Here is a 22447-nt window from a genome sequence, read left to right on the forward strand (position 1 = left end):
TTCTGATGCATTTCAAAAGGTTTCCAATCAATTACCTGAGATTAACCTTCTCAAAAGTGGCATTGTTAAAGCAAAGTTGAAATATTTTAAATGAACAGCCATGAAAGATGTAAGGGGGTTCTGTGTTCCGAGAATTGATTGTATATTCATTATTGATATAAGATCTTGGAAATACGATATTTGAAATTATTCTGTATTTAGCCAAATAGTAGCTTCTTGCCTAAGTTACAACCTAATTGCAACTTCATTCTATCTCCCAGTCTGAACTCAAGGGATCCATACAAGAATGTAGTTTATCCACTGTGATGGGAATTCCTGCCTAATTTCTTGGGCTTCTTTACATTTTATAATTATTCATTTTTCAGGATCTGGGCCAGCATTTATTGCCCATCTCAATTTTGTATTGATGGGAAAACCTTGAATGGCAAGAATAGATAGCACTGAAGTAATATTTGTGATACACTTCTACACCAGGAATGCTATTTGTCCCTCATGATCCCATGACTGAATGTTGTCTCATTTGTACAGAATGATAGTATTGGCTAATCATTTGCTGAGGAGATAGAAATACAATAGAAAACTGTGCACTAGATAGCGAACATGTGAATTTATGACAGAAGGAAGGTCTTTCATGAAGCAACTGGAGTTTTTAAGGCTGTAATTACTATCTTGAGGAATTCCTGAAATAACATGACTGACTTCTAGTCCGTGAGCCAGGACCATCTGGGGGGAATAACTCTTATAGTGATTTTTGGCAAGGTTATTACCCCTAGTGCTAGAAAATATGTGATAGCATTGCAGCAGTGGCAGCTTTCTGTGTATATCAGAACTGATATCATAACTAACAAGATGATTGTACAAGTCACTTCTTTGGTCATGAAACTCAAATCTTTCATGCTACCTGGTGGAGTTACACTCCTGCAAGGTTCTACAAGGAAGCACATTCGTAGGAAACTGGAATCGGAGCTGGGCAATTCAGTAAATATATTTCCAGATGACAAAGGAAAATTGTTAATGGTTCCTGAAAGTGTCTCATTAAGGGACGTTATCTTGGAAAATCAAACTCTACAGAGGGAACTCAAAGTTTGGAGGGCCAAGGCAACCAATTTCGACAAGATCATAGATCATCACATATCAGATCAATCATGAGACAGGAGATGACTGTGACTCCCTGACCATTCCATCCATCAGATGTGAAAGACAGTGCTCATACCTCCATACCGGATCAACTAGAGCAGTTTCTTGTTGGATTGCTCACTGGAAATCCTGACACCAAGACTCAAACACAGAGGGTCACTGCTCTGGTTCAGTCATTTAGTCAGGACATAATATATGCTGTGACATGTGGTCAACATAAACCACCAAAGCACCTTCTGCTTCCTTATGCAGTAAAAACACTGACGGGTAACACTGAGCTCATCCAAACACTGAACAGGCTTGGGCATGGGGTGTCTCACTCCCAACTTGAAGAGAATGACACTGCTTTGTGTCCCCAAAAGATAGCAACAGCCTCCAATCAGGGAGTTATATTTCCAGCCTCCATCAAGTCTCACGTCTTCACCAGTCTTGCATGGGACAATATCGATAGACTTGAGGAAACCCTCACTGGAAAGGGTACATCACATAGAATCAATGGCATAGTAGTACAGGCCAATGTCTATGGACCACATCTGCCAAGAGCTGAGCTTCCACACATTGAAAAACTGAAGCAGAGATCAGTCACCATTGAGGACCAAGAACTGGAAGTGTATGTAGCAGGTGCACATGTGGGCCCACAGCCTTTCCCCACCAGGGAACACTGTGTCCAGGAAACCAAGAAAGCTGCTCTTCCTGCCTGCAGGTGTGGACACTTGCATGGCAAACAGATCCAGAGAATTAGACAATCCCAAGCTGGACTGGTTTTACTATCAACACCAGGGACCAAGAACCAATCTCACAAGATATTGTTGGGTATCTGCCAACCATCAATTCACCAGCCACAGAGTTGACCACAGTATCTGAAATCCTGAACCAATCAGAGCTAATCAGGAGGGAACTTCATCTAGAAACAATTGTGGCAGTCATGGATCAAGCACTCTATGCAAAAGCCACTGAAATTGCCTGGAAGCACAAAGAGCGCTTCTCCAACATTCTTCTCAGGATGGGGACATTCCATACCATATGTAATGCCTTAGCCATCCTAGGAAAGTGATTTCAGGATGCTGGTCTAAAGGACGTATGCATAGAGGCTGGAATTGTCACAGAGGGGTCCATCAATGGAGTCCTTGATGGTAAACACTACAGTCGTGCTGTCAGGGTCCACAAGTACATCTATGAAGCACTGATGAGACTCGCATGGGCAGAGTTCACTCCATGGGTTGAGGACAACGTTCCAGAGAGGAATGAGATGATCAAATCATTCTTAGACCATGTGAACGACATGGCCAATGACTTGAACCAACAGAAGTTGAACAATCTGCTGCAAAGTCCACTCTTAGCTGAGCTGATAACCCTGTAGACAGACATTCTGGAACACCTCCGTCACAACAATGGAGAGCGATTCGCATTCTGCATATCATACATTAGCATGGAAGAGAACGGGTACTTGGGCTTCTGCACACCTCTCGTGAGGGGGTCTGGGAGTTGCACCTCCATGCTATAAGAACCATGATCCCATGGTGCTTTTCCTATGATAAGATGAATTATGCCAGGTACCTGTCCCCTTACTTTGCTCAGATGATGAACCTCCCAGAGAAGAATCCTTCTGTGTATGAGGCCTTCAAGACAGGTCAATTCTCAGTGCAGCTGTCAGGTAACAACCCCTTTGGGCAGGTCCCTGTGGACCAGGCTATTGAAGCCACAGTGAACAAAGACCAGCACCCGATGCCGGCCTGGATCTACCGGCCTGTAACTGTCCAGAAAAATGTTTACTCCCAAGATGTATGTGTGTTGCAAATGGCCTCAGGTGTATTGACATGTGTGGACTGGCAGACTGTGAGAACCAGGCATCCACCTCAGAGAGTGTGGAAAGTTCAGATGAAGATGTGGAAGATGTGGAAAATTATTATGATAATTAATAGGTTATGAAAGTATGGAAAACAAAGTATGGAAAGCAGCCTTAGATTAAATATATTTATTTTATAACCAAATGGATCCTAGGTTATGGTCGTGTGGAACTCCACGTTTGAATTATTGTACAGTAATTCTATATGCTATGACAAAAGCTTAAGATTGTTTTGATTTGATACAACAATATGGAAAATATCATGACATTGATAAAACTCCAGAAATCTCTCCAAATGAGGTTTTTTACCTTTGGGGGGGTGGGGTAATTTTCTGCTGTACTAATGTTAATGTGGAATATATACAAAAAGTGATTACTTATTTGAGTTCCTGAATAAATTCTCTACAAATCCATGTGGTAATATGTGTCCTATGGTTTTTATTGACATTTCCAAAATAAAAAACAGAAAAATATTTTTCTAAAAACGAAATGATTCACTTTACTGAAATTGGGAACTGTACTGGGAGTGCCACCAATGACATAGTTTTCAATGTAGAATTTTATAACATTTGATGAAAAGTGCTTGAACTCAGCTATCATTGTGACAAATTTCAATGTTAACGATCACTGATGACAAAATACCACTAGCTTGAATATATATGTTGTACTTTATACTGGCCACTTTTCAGAAATGCTTATTTTAGGGTAGTGTTATAAAATGCATGATGGCACACGTAAAGCTACCACTGATGCAATGCTATCACATATTTTCTAACTCTAGAGAAATATACCTTGCCAAAAATCACTATGAGCATTATTCCCCTCAGATAGTACCAACCAACCCGACTGGCTCACAGACTATTCCCACAATAGTGTCCATTTTCCTTTCTGTACAGCATGGTGCTGATTATTGTATAGTTTTTATTCAAAGGTTTGCTGTGCTCCTTGATGTCACACTTAGTGAAATGGTGCCTGCTGTTAAAGGTAGTCACTCTGAGCTGACCTTTGGAATTTGTCTCGAGGTCCTTGCTTTAGATTAAGACTGCAGTGAGATCTGGAACTGAGATGCACTAGTGGAGCCCAAACCTACCTTCGGTGGGCACATTGTTGGTGACTAAGCGTTGGTTGCTTCCAGCACTTTGCGAGTGAATGAGAGAAGATTGAATAGGGGTAATTAGCAGGTTTGAAGTTGCCCTGTTTTTTGTGAGCAGTTGGTAACTGCAGCATTTTCCACGTTATTGGGTAACTGTCATGCCAACTGTTGCATGTTCATTATGCCCAATACTTATTTACCAATTGGTCTGGTAAAGGCATTTTCCAAGTTAAAGGGAGCATAGACGCACATTCATTGATTTTATCGTGTTTCTTTGTATCTATTGTGAATGACCGTAAGAAAGTGAATCTCAGTATGTACTTTGATATTAAATTTTCTTTGGACTTTTGAACTTCGTGCAGGAAGAGGCAATAATAAAATGCAAAATGATATCAGGCACTAATAAATAAGGACCAAATAATTTAACCCAGTACTGATGAAAGGTTTCGATCTAAAATGTCAACTATCCATTTTCCTCCTGACCTGCTGAGTTCCTCCAGCATTTGGTGTACCGCACCAAATAATTTAAGATGCAGTGAATCCTGGTTAGTGGGACAGGTGCTTATCTGGGAAACTCTTAGAGAACAAAAATTAATCGAGAAAATAGCCCGGATTTCCTTTGTTTATTTGAGACACTATGTTGCTTAATTGGGACAGGAGACTGTTGCCAAACAGTTTTTAACTAGCGTCAGATGCTTGCACCTTGTGTGACCATTATAGACTAAATGCTTAGCGAGAACAGTTTTTAAAAAGCATTAGTTTTGCTTGTTTGTGTTCAAGATGTAGTGATTATTGTCACTAATAATTGGTGAGAAATAAGCAGTAAGACAGTTCAGAACTGTTTTGCGTACTGCGGTTTCAAGATTTCAGACTTGGATATGCAAGAAACTGCCAGGAGTGAAAATGAGGCGATTTCATTACTTCAGCAAGTTGAGAACCATGAAGAATTTTAAGGTATTGACAGTGTTACAATGAAAATAAAGTCTTGGAGGATGCAACAGTTTCTAACCAGCACCAGTCGTGTGCACTTGTGCTGCTGTGAGACACTACACCCTGCTTAGAGCAACATTTTATTAAATAGCTTCAATTGCGTGTGCTTGTGTTATGCTATTCATTTGGGCTGACTGATACTGAATTTAAAGAGCAGTGATTTTTAACGCTACTTCATGCAGGAAGGCAATGAAGGCAGTCCACTATCTGTGCTAGATGTCTGTGCTAATTTTGTTCATTTACAGTCCATCAAAAGAACACGGCAGACTCACTGGATGAATGAATCCGTCAATACCTGTTAGGAACTAATACACAGTTTTATAGTACTGTAGTAACATTAGTAGTGTTATAATTTGTTCTGTACTTCATAATTTATGACTCACTTGAACAGTAGGTTTTAAAACTATTTCCATAAAACTAATTGGGCCAAATGCAATGGTCTCAATGTGTCCCAATTAATTGGAATCTGCTGTGTTTGTAAAAGAATAAATAAAATTTCACTGCATTTGACATAAATGTTCAGGTTGGTGAGAGAAGGCTCCAGTAAATTGAGGCACTGATCCTCAAACCCCCTGAAAAGTTCCTGACTTTGACACTATCGCCTGCATTTGAAAAAAGTCAGTTATTGGGAAATGTAGAAGCAAGAAACTTACGTTATCTGACAAGCTAACATAACATTAATGTGCTTCAGTATAAGTATCAAATTTATTAAAAAAGGAAGCTCATTCCAAATATGAAATATATTTTTCCCTTATCTCTCAGATTGAATCTACACAAGTCCTGGATACAGGACGTTACACATGTGAAGCCATAAACATAGCTGGTAAAACAGAAAAGAACTACAATTTAAACATTTTGGGTAAGCTGCTTTCCTACTGCTCAAGTATGCTTAAGAACATCCATAAATTATTGTAAGTAGCATTTGTGTACAACTTGTAAGTAGATTACTATTCCGTTTCATTTCCAGTATCATTGGGTAATATTTTCATAGTATCAGAATTCCTCCACTGCTGTCTGCAGAGTAGGTTTTTTTTGTCACATTCACATTCCTGCAACCATTGAATTAAAAGAGTGACTGTGGTTTATCCAGTGAGTAATTACAAGCTCCAGAAAAATCCTTGCCATATTATGGGAATCACGTGGACTGAGAATGACAGAAGCCTATTTCAGCAACAGGAAATTCCCACCAAGAAAGTGTAGAGACTGGAATAGACTTACTGCTTCTGAATGTGGCTGGTGAGAGGAGAGACTTGGCTGCTGGCACCTCACCATGTTGTCAAGCATTGTCTTGATATCACAGGGCTGTCACACTCACCTCAACTGTGCAAGAAATTGGAGAAGGAAATGTTCAACTTTATTGCATTGGAGAATGTTGGGTTAGTCTAGAGCTCAGCGACTTTTCTTTTGTAAAGCTGAAGTTTTATTTTTTTATTTAGAACATGGGTTCTCAGCCTTTTTTATGCCGTGGACCTATACCATTAAGCAAGGGGTCTGTTGTCGCCAGGTTGGGAACACCTGATTTGGAGATATTTTATTCAGGTATTCAACAGGGTAACAGGCCCTTCAGTCCAACAAGTCCATGTTGCCTAATTACATCCATGTGACAATTATCCTACTAACCAGCACTTCTTTGGAATGTGGGAGGAAACTGGAGCACCCGGAAGAAACCCATGGAGTCACGGGGAGAACGTACAAACTCCTTGTAGACACCATTGGAATTGAACCATGGTTGCTGGCACTACAGTAGCATTGTGCTAACCATTACTGTACCACCTCGACGGAGGTATTAACCAGTCCAATGGTACAGTTTAATTTATACTGCAGATCTCAAATGAAATGGGTGAACAAGCTTTTAATCCAATTGCTAATGGCTGTGCTTCCACATTACTATGTGTGAAGCTGGCCAAAAATATCCACATTGCTGAGAGCTTGATATTATAATTCCAGGAGGCTACAAGGATGATTAGCGTGGGAAATTGAACATTCAGACTAGTGAACTTACTCTTCTGTGGTTAAATTTCAAGAACATTGTGGGGATAATGTAACAGGCAATTTTACTTTTATGTCTGGCTGGACAATCTTTCACTCAGGAATTCTCGATCTGAAGAATGGTGCCAAAAAGTAAAGGGGCTCCTGTTTTCTGGCATCTTTTAACTTAGCTAAATTTGTCATTTTGACCCAAGGATTAAAGCTCATTCAAAATGAACCATGAATTGATGCATCTCAGCAACCTCATCCAGAATACACTTTTATGTGTTCCCATTGTCAGTTTACTTTCTTCTGTACCAAGTATTAAACTGATACATGGTTGATATATTTGGGATGATGAGATTAGTAGTGTAATTGAATTAAAATGCTACATTTGCCAGTCATTAATGCTGATTCTACTAAATTTCATGTGAAATTCACAGGAGATTAAAAAGTAGTTAAAAAGATTGTTGCTTTAACAATTTAGCAATATAGCTCTTAATTTTGGACAATTTCTCACAAAGTGATTATTCTGAAACATATGAGAAATGTTAAGACACTGTAGATCAGTAAATAATTGGCCAGAAGCCTCCTGAAAATTAAGAGTTCATTTCAGTTCAGGCTAATAAAATTGTAGAACATGTTCCAAGCACTTTTGACTGGGGCCAGTTGAAGCTACTTCGTTTAATAGGAATTGAACTTAATAATGAAATCTGAAGTTATTTCTACATTAAACACTTCAATTAAATTCACTTTATAGGCATTTTATCCATGCATCAGACTAGAATTGTTCACGATTAGTTCACCTCTTTGTACATTTAACATCTTCACCCTATATGCAGTTTAAGTTAACAAGTATCTACGTTTACATAACTGTTCTGTAAAATTAACCTAATTATATTTGATTGTTTAGTTCCACCCAGTATTCAAGGATCAAATGAATTATCCAAGATGACAGTCATAGAAGGAAACTTAATCAGCTTAATTTGTGAATCCAGTGGTATTCCACCACCAAGTTTGATGTGGAAGAAGAATGGTGAGTGACTAAAACTTGGTTGAAGTAGTTGTGTACCATTAATATAATGTATAAGTATCAGATGCTGTTAGATAACACCCAAGTGATCACTAAAATCCAGCAACTTGTGTCTTTATTTTTTTAAACTGACTTGTAACTTACAGTAACAACATGTTGTCACCATACTATAAATTCCTATAAAGGTTATGGGATTTATTTGCCAATCTCATTTGTTGGCATTGGCACACCTACCCCTTAGCTGCTTCTGTCCAGGAGTAGACCAGCTTCCTTGGTGCCATTGCTCCCGGTTGCCACTGGTATCACATTGATGCTGTCTGGAAAAGACCCTTCCCAAGCATCGTTGTTTTTGAGCAAAGCTCATTACAGACAGTTTGCAACAACATTGCCTCTGAATTGAAGAAAGATCTGATACTGCAGCTGCAATTTGTTGCCAGGACACAGCCAGTGTCTGGATGTATCAAGTTGTTGTACTATCCTATTGCAATCTGGTGCATCATAGCTCTGATCCTATTGTGCATTATAATCCAAGATTGAATGGCTTGTCTTATGAAGAGCGTTTTGTGGTGGGAGAGTTTAAGACCAGAGAACACAGCCTCAGAATAGAGGGATGTCCTTTTAGAATGGAGATGAGGATGAATTTCTTTTGCCAGAGAGTGGTGAATCTGTGGAATTCTTTGCCAGAAGCAGCTGTGAAGGGCAAGTCTTTTGTATATTTAAGGCAGAGGTTGATACATTCTTGGTTGGTCAGGGCATGAAGGGATATGGGGAGAAGGCAGGGAATTGGGGCTGAGAGGAATATTGAAACAGCCATGATGAAATGGCAGAGCAGACTCAAAGGGCCAAATGGCCTAATTCTGCTCCTGTATTTTACGGTCTTATGATCCAGAGGTGGTAAACATTAATCCAATTCTAAGTGACTGTATCACAGGGAGGTTTGTGTTGCTTCCAGGTGCTCGTTGCAGAAATGTAATCATCCATTTTGTTTTGAAGTTGTTACATCCATGGGACTCTGGCTTGAAAATCCCTGTCCAGCAGAGGTGAGCACATCTGATGTGAGAGCAGCATATTCAGGGCTTCAGTTTTTAAAAATTGACTTGTTAAGAAGATTTGGAAGTGTAAACAGATTTGTTTCTCATTTGTTACCAATGTATCTGCTACATTAGTATTCAGCTTTTATTGTGTTAGTGGAGCTTTACTTGTACAGTTCTCCCGACCTTTGGATTGTAGATTATGGAACGGCTTTTGGGAACCAAGAAAAGTGAATAATTTGGTGCAAGGTACTCAATATCTGTCTTGCCATTGGAATCACAATGTCTATGTGCTCAGTGCAATTAAGTTTCTGGTCAATGACAAATTCAAAATATTGCTGGTTGGAGACTTTGTGATGATAATGCCATTGACTATCAAGAGGAGATGGTTAGAATCTATGTGTGAAGAAGATCTTTGCTGGGCACTTGTTTGTCAGATGTATTACTTGCATTTATTAGATCAGGTCAGAATGTCATTGAGGTCCTGTCTGTAGAATTTTCTCTGAAATACTGAAAAGTATTGAACATTGTGCCAATCTTTACTGAACATCCCAATTTCTAATCTAATGCTGAGAGGTCATTAGTGGAGTGGCTGAAGGTACGAGTCCAGAAAACTGTTCAGAGGAACTCTTGCAAGAATGTCCTGGGGCTGGTATACTGATTCCTAAGGACCATCTCCTTTATTGCAAGGTATGACACCAGCCAAAGGAGCATTTCAACATTGGCTCTCGTTGTCTTCAACTTTATGAGGATTCCTAGATGAATATTTAGTCAAATGCTGCCTTGTTGTTAAAAACAGTCAACTTCACTTTGGCCCTTTCATCTATTTCTGGACAAAAGCTTTGACAAGTTTTGAAACCAGGCAGTCTCGGCAAAATCCAAGCTGGGTCACAGGTAACTTTATGCTTCTTGGCAGCATTATCAATTACATTTTCCACTGCTTTTTAGACTCTGCTGATGAACAAGCCTAGCCTGATGTTGATTAGCCTGATCTTACTTGTCCTATATTTTTGTACTGTCACAGCTGTCTCTTCCCAATGCCATTACATTGCTTGTTTGATAAGCTTCTCTGACCTATGCAGAGAGTACATTTTTTCTTCTTTAGTCCTCCTCTGCCAAGCAGTCCTGCTCTTTATTGGCTGAAAATTGCATTTCCTGCTCTGTGCAGTATTAGCCTTTTACAATTTTCACACCAGATCATAATCTCCGTTCTGACTTTCCCCACTTGCTCCAGCCACAATACACTTTCTTCTTCAGAAGTGTGGAATGGGTTTAATAATAAATGAGTGAAGTTCACCACAGTAACATTTGGGCCACTTGCTGAGTAGTAAGTCATTCAACAGTGCAGTCTGCACACAGCTGCCATACAAATGAGCAGACAGCATGAAGATAGTTTCCAATGCAGGCTTCAAGCAATGGATGTTGGTTAATCATATAGTACAGATTCTGTGGTGTTTTAAAGAGATTTAACCAATTTAGCCTCTTAAATACTTGGAAGTAGTTTCATGGCCTCTTTGAGACTAGGCCAACATAAAAATTTGCTGACACACCAGGTTTCAGTTTCAACTTTAAAGAGCTTCTTTTGAATTGAATAAACATTTGTTCATACCCAGCACTGAAATCTTGTTCCTATTACAGCACTTTGCAGTTGTTAGTAATGACAAATTGTCCAATTTGCCAATGTAGATGTTTTCCATTTCACCTCATTGGAATGTCAGGCGTGCAGTGAAGAAGTTTCCACTATCGTATGAAATTTTAAAATCAAAAACCATTGTTTAGGTTGGAAATGTGAAACAAAAATAAACGCTGAAAAGACCTGGCATGTCAGGCAGAATCTGTGGAAAGGGAAACAGTTAATATTTCAGGTTGAAGATCCTTCGTTGATGAGTTCTGATAAAGGGTCCAAGATGTGAAAAGTGGACTCTTTCTGTTTCTACAGATGCTGCCTGACCTGCTTAGCTTTCCAGCATTTTTGTTTAAACTAATATTATTTTCCAGTTTGTTCTTTCATCACCTGTTTCCAGTTTGCCAATCCTCTCTGTGCATTAATGAGTATTAAGAGGTGATTCATAGCTTCAAGAAGACACATTTCAAAGGGCAAAGGTTTACAAAGGTGTATATGAATTCTGTAGTTCTAATATTCTCTTTAATATCACTAATAGAACTTGATGATGTTGTGTGAAACTAAATAATGAAGGTACTAAGGTATTACCACAGTGTTTTTCACTGAACCTATTTTGTTAATTGTTCTTACTTGTAGGCTCTGTATTGCTGAATGATCTGAATGGACAAGTTCGCATTGTCTCAGGTGGGCGACAGTTGCAGATCTCCAATGCTAAACAATCAGACAGTGCATCCTACACTTGTGTGGCATCCAATATTGCTGGAACTGCAACGAAAGAATACGTGCTGGAAGTCTATGGTATGCAATTGATCATTACCGTAATGGAATTTTAATATATTCAATTTCTTCCAATTATTAATTATCTAACAATTGATATATAGGGATATTACTGCCATTATCTTTAATGTTTGCCAAAAGTGAATCAAACTGGAAAGGTAAAGGAATAATAATCTTTCATATTGATTGAAGGCGCACATCCACTTACACTTACTTATTAGTAAATGAGGAGACTCTTGACAGACTTATGGACCATTGAAGTGAAATTCTTTGCTTCCTATTGACATTTATTTTATCTTTTCTTGACGAGTGTAACAAAAGGATAGTGTTCAATAAATAGAAAATGAATTCCTGTGATTCAAACTAGAGCTCTGTCTTATCCACATTAAGTGGAAACATCTGCATTGAGCATTCAGAATCATTTGGCAGTGAACAACAGGTTTAAGGATTTTATTAGCTTGGTTTGCTACCTCAGACATAATTGATCCTTTGGTATGTGCTAAGTATGCCTCTTATCAACTGAACACAAAATGATTTTATAGTTTTTGATCCATGTTTAATTCCAAGTAGGATAAATTATTGTATGTTGTCTCTAATAAATGTTTGTTTTTCTCAATCTTTATTCCCTTTCTGAAGAACATTTAAAACAATTTTACATTGGTGCACTGCAGCTAACATCAGATAAAATTAATTTTCATTTATAATTAGATGTCAGTTTGTGAAAGGTTCCATAATGGCCAAATGGCTAAAAAGCCTAGCCAGTAAGCAAGGAGTTAAAACTGACCTTCCTATGCCTGGGCTAGCTAGTGCATAACATAGTTACAATTCCTTGCAGTGATTTTTTTTTATGTGTGCTATGAAGAATGATTTGAAGAATGGTAATAGAATTTTCAAAATTTATTGCAGGCAAGGGAATTGTAAGGTCCAGCCTAACCTCACTTGCCATTCTCTTGGTACATAGCTCTGTAGGTTGATCATCCCACTGAGCCTCCACTGCCTTCTTGGTTAGAGAGTTCCAAAGATTCACAAGCAGTTGGGTGAAGTCACAAAAATTTGAGATTTTGACCCCTGGTTCTCGATGCTCCAATCTGAGAACTAACATCTCCACTAATACCCTGTCAAGGCCCATCAGAACTTTGGACATTTCAATAAGATTTCCTCCCATTTTGTGTGCTCCATCTAAACATCCTTCCTCCTTATATCCTTGTCCTTACCCATTCAATCAACCTGTCTATCTCCCCAAAGCTTCTCTGTACATTGCCTCTTCAGATTTGTATTATCAGCCAGTCCAGATACCTCACTCATATCTTCATCCAACTCATTTATATAGGTTGTGAATAGTGGGGTTCCCCATTGCACAGCCCATTTACTTCATTATTCTCTGCACTCCATCCATTAATTAATTTTAATTCCTTACTATGATGTTACTCCAATAACTTATGCTCTAATTTTGTGTAATGATGTATTGAAGGTATTTTGAATATTCGCAAGTTCTATTTGAGATTTCTTGGCTTGATAACCATACATGCACTGAAAATTACAGCAAATAAAGTTTGCCACCTTCCCTATGAAACATAGGATAATTATCCTTTTGGAATGATCTCTTATAATTGTCATTAAGTGGCTGTGTCTTATACTTTCATTTTCATTCTCAATTTGCAAAAAAATATTCTGATTGTCATTCACATGAGGAGAATTTAAATATTCTGTGTGAATCAACAAAATAACCACAAATGATAGATTGATGAGTGAACAGCACTTGCATCTCATTTTGATTGACAATTGTTCTCTTTATTTCTGTTTATTGATATTTTAAAAACCTTAAGCCCTAAGCCCTAGCTGTAAGTACAGCTGGATAGTGTCCTGTAATATTATACACCCAGAACTGGAAATTATATTGGTGAGCTGGTCACACACGCTGGTTGAACAGTGTTCAGAATAAAATGTTTTAGAGTTTTACCCATGCTAAGTTTGTCTTTACTAAGAACAAACATAACACTGACCATTTATGACTGATACATCTTACAAAAAAATGTAACAATTTATTCAAAATGGGTTATACATTTTTGAGTTAAGTACATCGACAGAAGTATTTTTGTTTTAATAGTTGTCTTTACTGAACTATAAAAAATAAAGAAACTAACATGCTGAAAGTAAAATAAACATCTCTATGAAATAAAAATAGTTAGAGCAAATTGAATGTTTTTTCTCTCCTTTCTACCTCTGTTCTAGTATTGTACTTTATATTCTGTAGGGTCTTCAGTTGCTTCTATTTTGAAAGGCAACATCTCTCAAACAATAAATTAAATTAAAACATTGAAGAAAGAAAACTGAAGACAGCTAAGTAAATATAACAATAATCATGTTTTCTCTTTAGAGTTTAATTTGTTTTCACTTGACAGCCCGACCAATCATTCACAACAGCAGAAGTTATCCAACAGAAGTGATTGTTATCCGAAGAAATGATGTTACCTTAGAATGCAAAGCCCAAGGGATTCCCCAACCTGCACTGACATGGCTGAAAGATGACCGCCCCCTTGTGAATGACAGAGGAGTGACCATTTTGAATGGTGGACAGCTACTGCAGATTAAGGATGCACATGTTTACCATACGGGGCGGTACACATGTGTGGCTGTGAATGTAGCAGGACAAGTTGAGAAGAAATATGACCTCAACGTACATGGCAAGTAATATAGTTCATCTTTTGGCTAAACTGGAATGGACAAATTATTTCCCAATTCTTGGTTACAGGTTCCCACTAGCAGGGAAAGAAATAGATTCTGCCTAAGTGTTACATTTCCCAGGGTTCCTTGCTGTGCAGCCAGGGAGTTTTGTCAGTACAAACTCTTTCATCTGTACTCTTTTCCTCATATTGTAGTTTGATATTTAAAGTATGAGGGTTAGTCCTCTGGGTCAGCTGGTTAGTATTTGGCTTTCTGGATATGTCAATTACATATTATTCACTATCTATTTGTCTGCAATTTTCTCTAAAATTGAGAGCAAAAGCTGATTTGAATCTCCTCAGCTTCATCAATACTTTCAGATTGAACTCAGTGGTTGACAAACATTATTGGCTGTTGAGACACCAATTAAGAGAACATTAAAGGAATTTAGTCTGACTGCAAAATCAGATCTAACAAGGGATAACCCTGGAACCAATGTGTGTGCATTTCTGCCAAAGGTTTAGATTAAATGTCCAGGCAATAATTATATAATTCAAATAATCTAATTGGAACTGTAAAACTTTCCTCAAATGGAATGCCATCACCATTTTTTAAAATAAAAATCCAATCTTGCAGCTATGCTGAACAGTGAAAGGGAAACTGAGTGGAGTCCAAGCAAAGGGATGAGATTGGAGGGACTCACCTCAACGACATGGAGATGAGTTTTACAGCAATATTACAGAGCACATTACAGCAACATAGAGGTAGTAATGAAGGACAAAGAAAGGGTGGATGAACTTAATAAATATTTGGTGTCAGTCTTCACTGTGGAAGACAACAGCACAATGCTAGAAATTTGAGGGTCAGGGGCCAGAACTGAGTGTAGTTGCTATTACTAGGGAGAAGGCGCTTGGGAAGCTGGAAGGTCTGAAGGTAGATAAGTCACCTGGACCAGACGGACTACACCCCAGGGTTCTGAAAGAGTTAGCTGAAGAGATTGAGAAGACATTAGTAGTGATATTTTAAGAATTAATAGATTCTGGTGTGGTTCCAGAGGACTGGAAAATTGCTAATGTCACTTTACTCTTTAAGAAAAAATGGAGGCAAAATAAAAGAAGTTACAGGCCAGTTAGCCCGATTTCAATGCTCAAGAAGATGTTGGAGTCAATTATTAAGGATGAGGTTTCAGGGTACTTGGAGGTGCATGATAAAGTAGGCTGAAGTTAGCATAGCTTCCTTAAGAGGAAATCTTGCCTCACAAGTCTGTTGATATTCTTTAAGGAAATAACAGGCAGCATAGACAAAGGAGAGTCAGTGGATGTTGTTTACTTGGATTTTCAGAAGGCCTTTAACAAGGTTCAGCACATGAGAACAAGATAAGAGCCCAAAGCATTACAGGAAAGACTCTAACATGGATAGAAGATTAGCTGCCTGGCAGGAGGCAAAGAGTGGGAATAACAAGGGCCTTTTCTGCTTGGCTGCTGGTGACTAGTGGTGTTCTGCAGGGGTCAGTGTTAGGAACCCTTCTTTCCATGTTATATGTCAGTGATGTGGATGATGGAATTGATGGCTTTGTGGCTAAGTTTGTGGATGTTACAAAGATGTGGGGGTGTTGTATTGCGATAGCACTGAGTCTGCAGAAGGATGGAAAAAGATTAGGAAATGGGCAAACTGTACTGTCATGCACTTTGGTAGAAAGAATAAAGGCATTAGATTATTTTACAAACAGAGAGAAGCAAAGGGACTTGGGGTCCTCATGCAGGATTCCTTAAAAGTGGACTTACAGAGTGAGTCAATGGTAAGTAAGTTAAATGCAATGTTAGCATTCATTTTGAAATAACTAGAATATAAGCAAGCATGTAACGCCAAGGCATTATAGGACATTGGTCAGACTGCACTTGGAGTAATGTGAGTAGTTTTGGGCCCCTTATCTGAAAAAAGACACGACGGCATTGGACAGAGTCCAAAAAGATTCAGGAAAATGATTCCAGGAATGAAAGGGTTAACATAAGAGGAGCGTTTGATAGCTTGTAGACTGTACTCGCCAGAGTTCAGAAGAATGACAGGGAATCTTATTAAAACCTATTGAATATTGAAAGGCCTTGATGGAGTGGATGTGGAGAAGATGTTTCCTATGATGAGGGATTCTAGGGCCAGAGGGCACAACCTCAGATTAGAGGGATGTCTCTTTAGCCAAAGGGTGATGAATCTGTGGAATTCATTGCCACAGTTTGCTGTGGAGGCCAAGTCATTGGGTATACTTAAAGTGGAGGTTGATAGGTTCTTGATTAGTAAGGGCATTAAAGGTTATGGGAACAAGGCAGGGGAATGGAGGAGTGAGAGATAATAAATCAGCCATGATCAAATAGCAAAGCAGATGCAATGGGCCAAATGGCCTAATTCTTATCCTGTGTCTTATAGTCTTATTAATCAATCCTTGTCTCCTTTCACAGGATTTTGAAAACAAATTGTATTTTGAAAGCAAAGATATTAAAAAGAAAGATGGAAACATTTTAATGACAATATCTTAGAAATAATGAATTACTTATCTACATAATTTTGACCATGATCTTCAGTAAATGCTGATTATTAGTTCACATAATTCTAACTCAGTTTCAAAGATGTTTAAAGAGTGGTATCTTTCACTGTTGATCAGTAAGACAAGTCTATCTGGATTTTGTAATGACATCTTTATTGCATAAATATAACTTTTATCACACGGTCTTCATGTTCTTTCTCTTAGTGCCACCAAGTATTAGTGGAGCCTTGGGAGTACCAGAGAATGTCAGTGTTCTGGTTAAAAATCCAGTTATATTGATCTGTGAAGCTTCAGGCATTCCACTTCCATCAATCACATGGCTAAAAGATGGACAGCCAATCAGTCTGAGCAATGCTTTGAGAATACTCTCAGGTAAGCTTTGTATCACAAAGCAGTACTTGCATGTTTTTACAAAAGATTAGGCATTAAGGCTAATTTGAAGTTTGACATGAATCTTAACAGCAGAACTGTACCATTTTTGCATGCACCAGTAAATGCTCGGCAATAAAGTGCCATCACTTTTCCATGATATTGAAATGGTGTGAGCAAACCATTCATTTTGTGAACAATAGAGAGAAATCTGTACAAAGCCCTGATCTGGCCAGCTTCTTCATCGGTCTAGCACAATTCTTTTGTCCGCTATTAGATTTACTACCAATCTTGCTGTAACTTCAGCCTCTACCAGATTCACTGAAGCAGATTTATTGTAAAATAATCCTAACAAGATTTTAGGTATTTCTTTCAAGAAATTGATAACAAAGTTAAATTCTAGGATTGCTTCTGTGGATCAGACAACAGCAAATGGAGGCAGAGCGAAAGCAGTAATGTACTAGCATAATATCATCGGCAAGCAACATGAAGGATGTAATGATGAAATGGTATGATTAAGAAGAGCCAACATGGATTTATGAAAGAAAAGTCATGATTGACTAGTGTGCTGGTGTTTTTTTTAAGGATATGGCCAGTAGTTACAGCTATAGAGAAGCAGTGGATATAGTGAATTTGGATTTTGATACAGCTTTTAATAAAGTCCCACACAAGAGAGCGGAGAATTGTGCATTTGGATCCTTGATTTCCTCACTAGCAGACCCCAGTCAGTTGGATTGGCAACATCTCAACATCTCCTCCGCGATCTCCATCATCTCAGGTGCACCACAAGGCTGTGTGCTTAGCTCTCTGCTCTACTAACTTCACACTTGTGACTATGTGGCTAAGCATGGTACCAATCTCATATTCAAGTTTACTGATGACACCACTGTCGTAGGACAAATCAAAGGTGGTGATGAATCAGCATATAGGAAAGAGATTTAAAGTCTGACTGACTGAGTGATGCTATAACAGCAACCTCTCACTCAGTGTCAGCAAGACCAAGGAGCTGATTATTGACTTCATGAGGAAGAAAATAGATGTCCATGAGCCAGACCTCATTTGGGGGATCAGAGGTGGAGGGGGTCAGGAACTTTAAATTCCTCAGTGCTATCATTTCAGAGGACCTGTCCTGGGCCCAGCACATAAGTGCAATTGCGAAGACACTCAACAGTGCCTATCCTTCCTTAGGAGTTTGCAAAGATTTGGCATGACATCTAAAACTTTGACAAACTTCGACAAACTTCTGTAGCTGTGTAGTGGTGAGTATATTGACTGGCTGCATCACAGCCTGGTATGGAGACACCAACGTTTTTGAATGGAAAATCCTACAAAAAGTAGTGGATATAGCTCAGTCAATCACAGGTAAAGCTCTCCTCACCATTGAGCATATCTACACAAAGCATTATTGCGGGAAAGCAGCATCCATAGTCAAGGACTCCACCATGCTCTCTTCTCAGTGCTGCCATCAGGAAGAAGGTACAGGAGCCTTAGGACTCACACCACCAGGTTCAGGAACAGTTATTACTCCTCAACCATCAGGCTCTTGAACCAGTGGGGATAACTTCACTTGACCTATCACTGAACAGCTCCTACAACCTATGGACTCACTTTCAAGGACTCTTCATCATATGTTCTTCAGATATTTATTGCTTATTTGGTTGTTTATGTTATTTCTTTCTTTTTGTATGTGCATAGTTTGTTGTCTTTTGCACACTGATTGAACAAAAGACAAATGGTCTTTTACTGATTCTGTTATTTTATTATGGATTTATAGAGTATGCCCACAAGAAAATGAATCTTGGGATTGTATATGGTAACATATATGTACTTTGATAATACATTTACTTTGGACTTTGAACTTAGAACAAGGACAAAGCAAACAGAAATAGAGATAACATGATGATATTAATTGAGAGTTGGTTGTTGGACAGAAACCAAAGGATGGGAATAAACGGATTCTTCCAGGTTGGCCATCTGTGACTGGTAGGATACCATATGGATCTGTAGCTAGGGCTCCGCTATTCACAATCAACATTAGTGTTTTGGCTGAGGGGATCAAATGTCGTAGTCCCATACTTGCTGATGATTCAACGCGTTGGGATTTGTGAGGAGGAAGGAGGATGTAAAGAGGCTTCATATTTTGTAAATGGGCAAGAATTGTGGCATATGTAATATAATGTGGAAAAAATGGGAAACTATCCATTTTGGTGTACAAACAGGAAAGCATCTACCAAAAATTTAAATGGGACGAGACTGAGTGATGTTAAATTTCAAACAGTCATTGTTCACAGGTTGCTAAAAGCCAGGAAGTTATTAGGACGCAATGGTTGCCTTTAATAGGAGATGACTGATGTGCAGGAATAAAGATATCTTATTGCAGTTATGCAGGGTATTGATGAGACCGCACCTGAAGAATTGTTTACAGTGTGGGTCTCCTGATATGAAAAAGGATACATTTGCCATTGAGAGAGTGTAGTGAAAATTCCCTCGATAGCATAGCATGGGGTGGAACATAAACCGTTACCTAGATAAATAGCAGGGCAGGCTTGAAAGGCCTTCTGTTTCCCTCCTGCTCCCTTTTTAATGTTGTTTCTTCTGTCTTAAAGTTTAGTCAGAATTATTTTGGAGACTCCACTTCAACATTGTTAGAAAGTCTGCGATATGTGCTACATTCTGCTATATTGCATTTATTTTTGTGGTTGTAATGGCTGACTTTAAGTAACATTTGACATTTTATTTTCCAATAGGAGGTCGCATACTACGCTTGATTCATGCAGCAGAGGAAAATTCTGGACTGTATTCCTGTGTGGTCACAAATGCTGCAGGGGAAGAGATCAAAAGCTTTGACCTCAACGTCTTAGGTATGAGAGCAAAAATAATTCAACAAATCAACTTCCACTTACTTGCCTCCTGATCACACTGCAAAACCTGTCAGTGACAATATAAATCAAACAAACCTTCATGGTATTGTGAAAATGGGGTAACAGCCAAATGTTTAAACATTTACCAGTGCTTGTGGGAGGAGTGGCGCCCCACACAGCCTTTCGAACTGTGCCTTGTAAGGCATGAAAATGCCCGACGCTGGCCTCTCAAGTCTGAGTCGACATCATCATCATCATCATCATCACCAGTGCTTGAACCATGCTTGGAAAACGTCATCCCACTTATGTGAGATGATGCTCCAGGAATGTTGCCTCCTTATGAAAGCTCGACTGTTCGGGCTTCATTTTCAATAACATAAAAAAAATTCAAGGCTCATTTTTCATTGTCATTTTTTAGTTTCATCGGAGCTGCTGAACTACCAGGATTCCTTTCTACAAATCAATTATACATTGGGATGGATGCTTTAGTCAGTACTTACGAAATGATACTCACCATTCACTGCATTGGCAATTAATAACAAAGTTGTTTTGGGCTCTTGCACAAAGATATTCAGGGTCAGGCATTTGCCCCCCTATAGCAACCTCAACCTGGCATCTGTGAGTAGGGTAAGAATAGCAAGCCCTGACAATCCAATGGATTGAAAACTCTTCCAAGAGACTGGGAGAGTATAAACTAGAAAATATATGTAGGAATTAGAAATTAGATTACTGTAAATCAGGAGACATTAAGTTAAGCCTCTTCAGCTGGGTGGATGAAATCATACACATACATGAAAAGATGAAGTTCCAAGAAATGTTGCTTCCTTGACCAAAATTACCAAATATATTTATTCAATTAATACGATGAGGAAACCTTGCTCCGAGCAATTTGACTGCTGTATTTGCCAACAGGTCAGCAATTTATGAAGAGATATAAAGTGTTTCTATTTGCTGCACTATAGTATTTAATTCCATTACTCTTGTCTGTAAATAGTACCACCCAGCATAGTTAATGAAGATAAGATAGAAGATGCGAAAGTCAAGGAGAATCAGAGTATTACACTCTCTTGTGAGGTTTCAGGTAAGCACACAAACGATTCTGAGATGAGCTGCTTGTTAACCTGGCTGGTAAAAGTTATGATTTATGTGTGATGCCGGTGCACGAGTACACGCTGAACAACATTCTGAGCATGTGAAGCAGAGGCATGAAGAATGTTTGTGGCATCTTTTAGAATTATGTATGTGTTATGCAGCCAAAGCCTTGCAGAGACGTTACATTCCCATGTGCACCCCACATAAAGGATGAAAAATTATTATGATTGTAATATTCCAGTCCACACAGCCAGTTCATTTATTTCTATGTTAGAAACATGTGAATAAGCTTTTTTTTTTAACTGATGGCAAAACTAGGCATTTTCTTTTCAGCTAATCCATCCAACATTCCACAAAAGTATCACTGTATATTGTTAGGAATTAATATACTAATAGTTTTAAGTAAATGTCTATATATGTAGATGTGCTACTGCTGTTTGATCAAAGATAATAATTACATGTACTACTAATCATTTACAAAGCTCTTTTTCATGAAAAGGTAATCCGGTTCCACAAATAAAATGGCTGAAAGATGGTGAACTTCTGACTGAAGATCAGCATCAGATCCTCTCCAGTGGGCGTTTTCTACAGATTGAAAAGGCACATGTGTCTGACACCGGTCGATATACTTGCATAGCCTTTAACACAGCAGGACGCAAGAACAAGAACTTCAACCTAAATGTGCTAGGTTGGTACACTTAACACAGTTCCTCGAATTTTAAACCCACTAGACAAGATAAAACTTCCCTAGATTTCTAGGTATCTATGCATTTGAACTTCTCAGAGTGAAGGCATTTAATTAAAAGAGTGCCTTGTTGTCACCAGTCATCTGACATTGGTACTTAAGCAATTTTGATATAACTCAAGCTCATATATGTGTCAGAAAGTGTTTGTTTGTTTCTTTCTTTCTTTCTTTGTTTATTGAGATACAGCATGGATTAGGCCCTTCAAGCTGGGCTGCCCAGCAACCCCCGATTTAGTCGTAGCTTAATCATGGGACACTTTACAATGACCAATTAACCTATCAACTGGTATGTCTTTAAACTGTGGGAGGAAACTGGAGCACCCAGAGGAAACCCACGTGGTCACAGGGAGAATGTACAAGCTCCTTACAAACAACAGTTGGAATTGATGACTCTGACTTTTCATTTCTAAAGAGCAAAGTAGGGATTAGTCATTAACTGGGTACACTATTCAGGTAAATAGTTTTTATAGAATGAGAATGATGAAATTTTACTTTGAACAGAGCTTTGGCCTACAAGTAGTAGGTCTGCAACGCCTAAAACTATTGGACATTATGATCTTGTTCTATTGGACCTAAAGTATTATTGTCAAATCTACCAGAATCTGGATTGCATTTCTCAGCTCTGCTTCTTGGAGCCCATGAGATTGAAGCATCACATTGCTGGCTGCTGCCCAGGTA

At 38.6% G+C, this 22447-nt stretch overlaps 1 protein-coding gene across 4 annotated transcripts in view; it reads left to right on the forward strand.

Moving 5' to 3' along the window:
- hmcn1 (hemicentin 1) overlaps positions 1–22447 on the forward strand; it is a 551025-nt gene that overhangs the window by 362073 nt on the left and 166505 nt on the right. For all 4 annotated transcript variants that reach the window (XM_063064023.1, XM_063064025.1, XM_063064024.1 and 1 more), the window contains exons 42-49: positions 5829–5925; positions 7948–8070; positions 11359–11520; positions 13902–14183; positions 16907–17074; positions 19819–19932; positions 20927–21013; positions 21524–21712. In XM_063064023.1, coding sequence (XP_062920093.1) covers positions 5829–5925; positions 7948–8070; positions 11359–11520; positions 13902–14183; positions 16907–17074; positions 19819–19932; positions 20927–21013; positions 21524–21712 — 1222 coding nt within the window. The remainder of the gene's footprint in view (positions 1–5828; positions 5926–7947; positions 8071–11358; positions 11521–13901; positions 14184–16906; positions 17075–19818; positions 19933–20926; positions 21014–21523; positions 21713–22447) is intronic.

The sequence above is a fragment of the Mobula hypostoma genome, chromosome 12 (assembly GCF_963921235.1).
Source record: "Mobula hypostoma chromosome 12, sMobHyp1.1, whole genome shotgun sequence".
NCBI lineage: Eukaryota > Metazoa > Chordata > Chondrichthyes > Myliobatiformes > Myliobatidae > Mobula > Mobula hypostoma.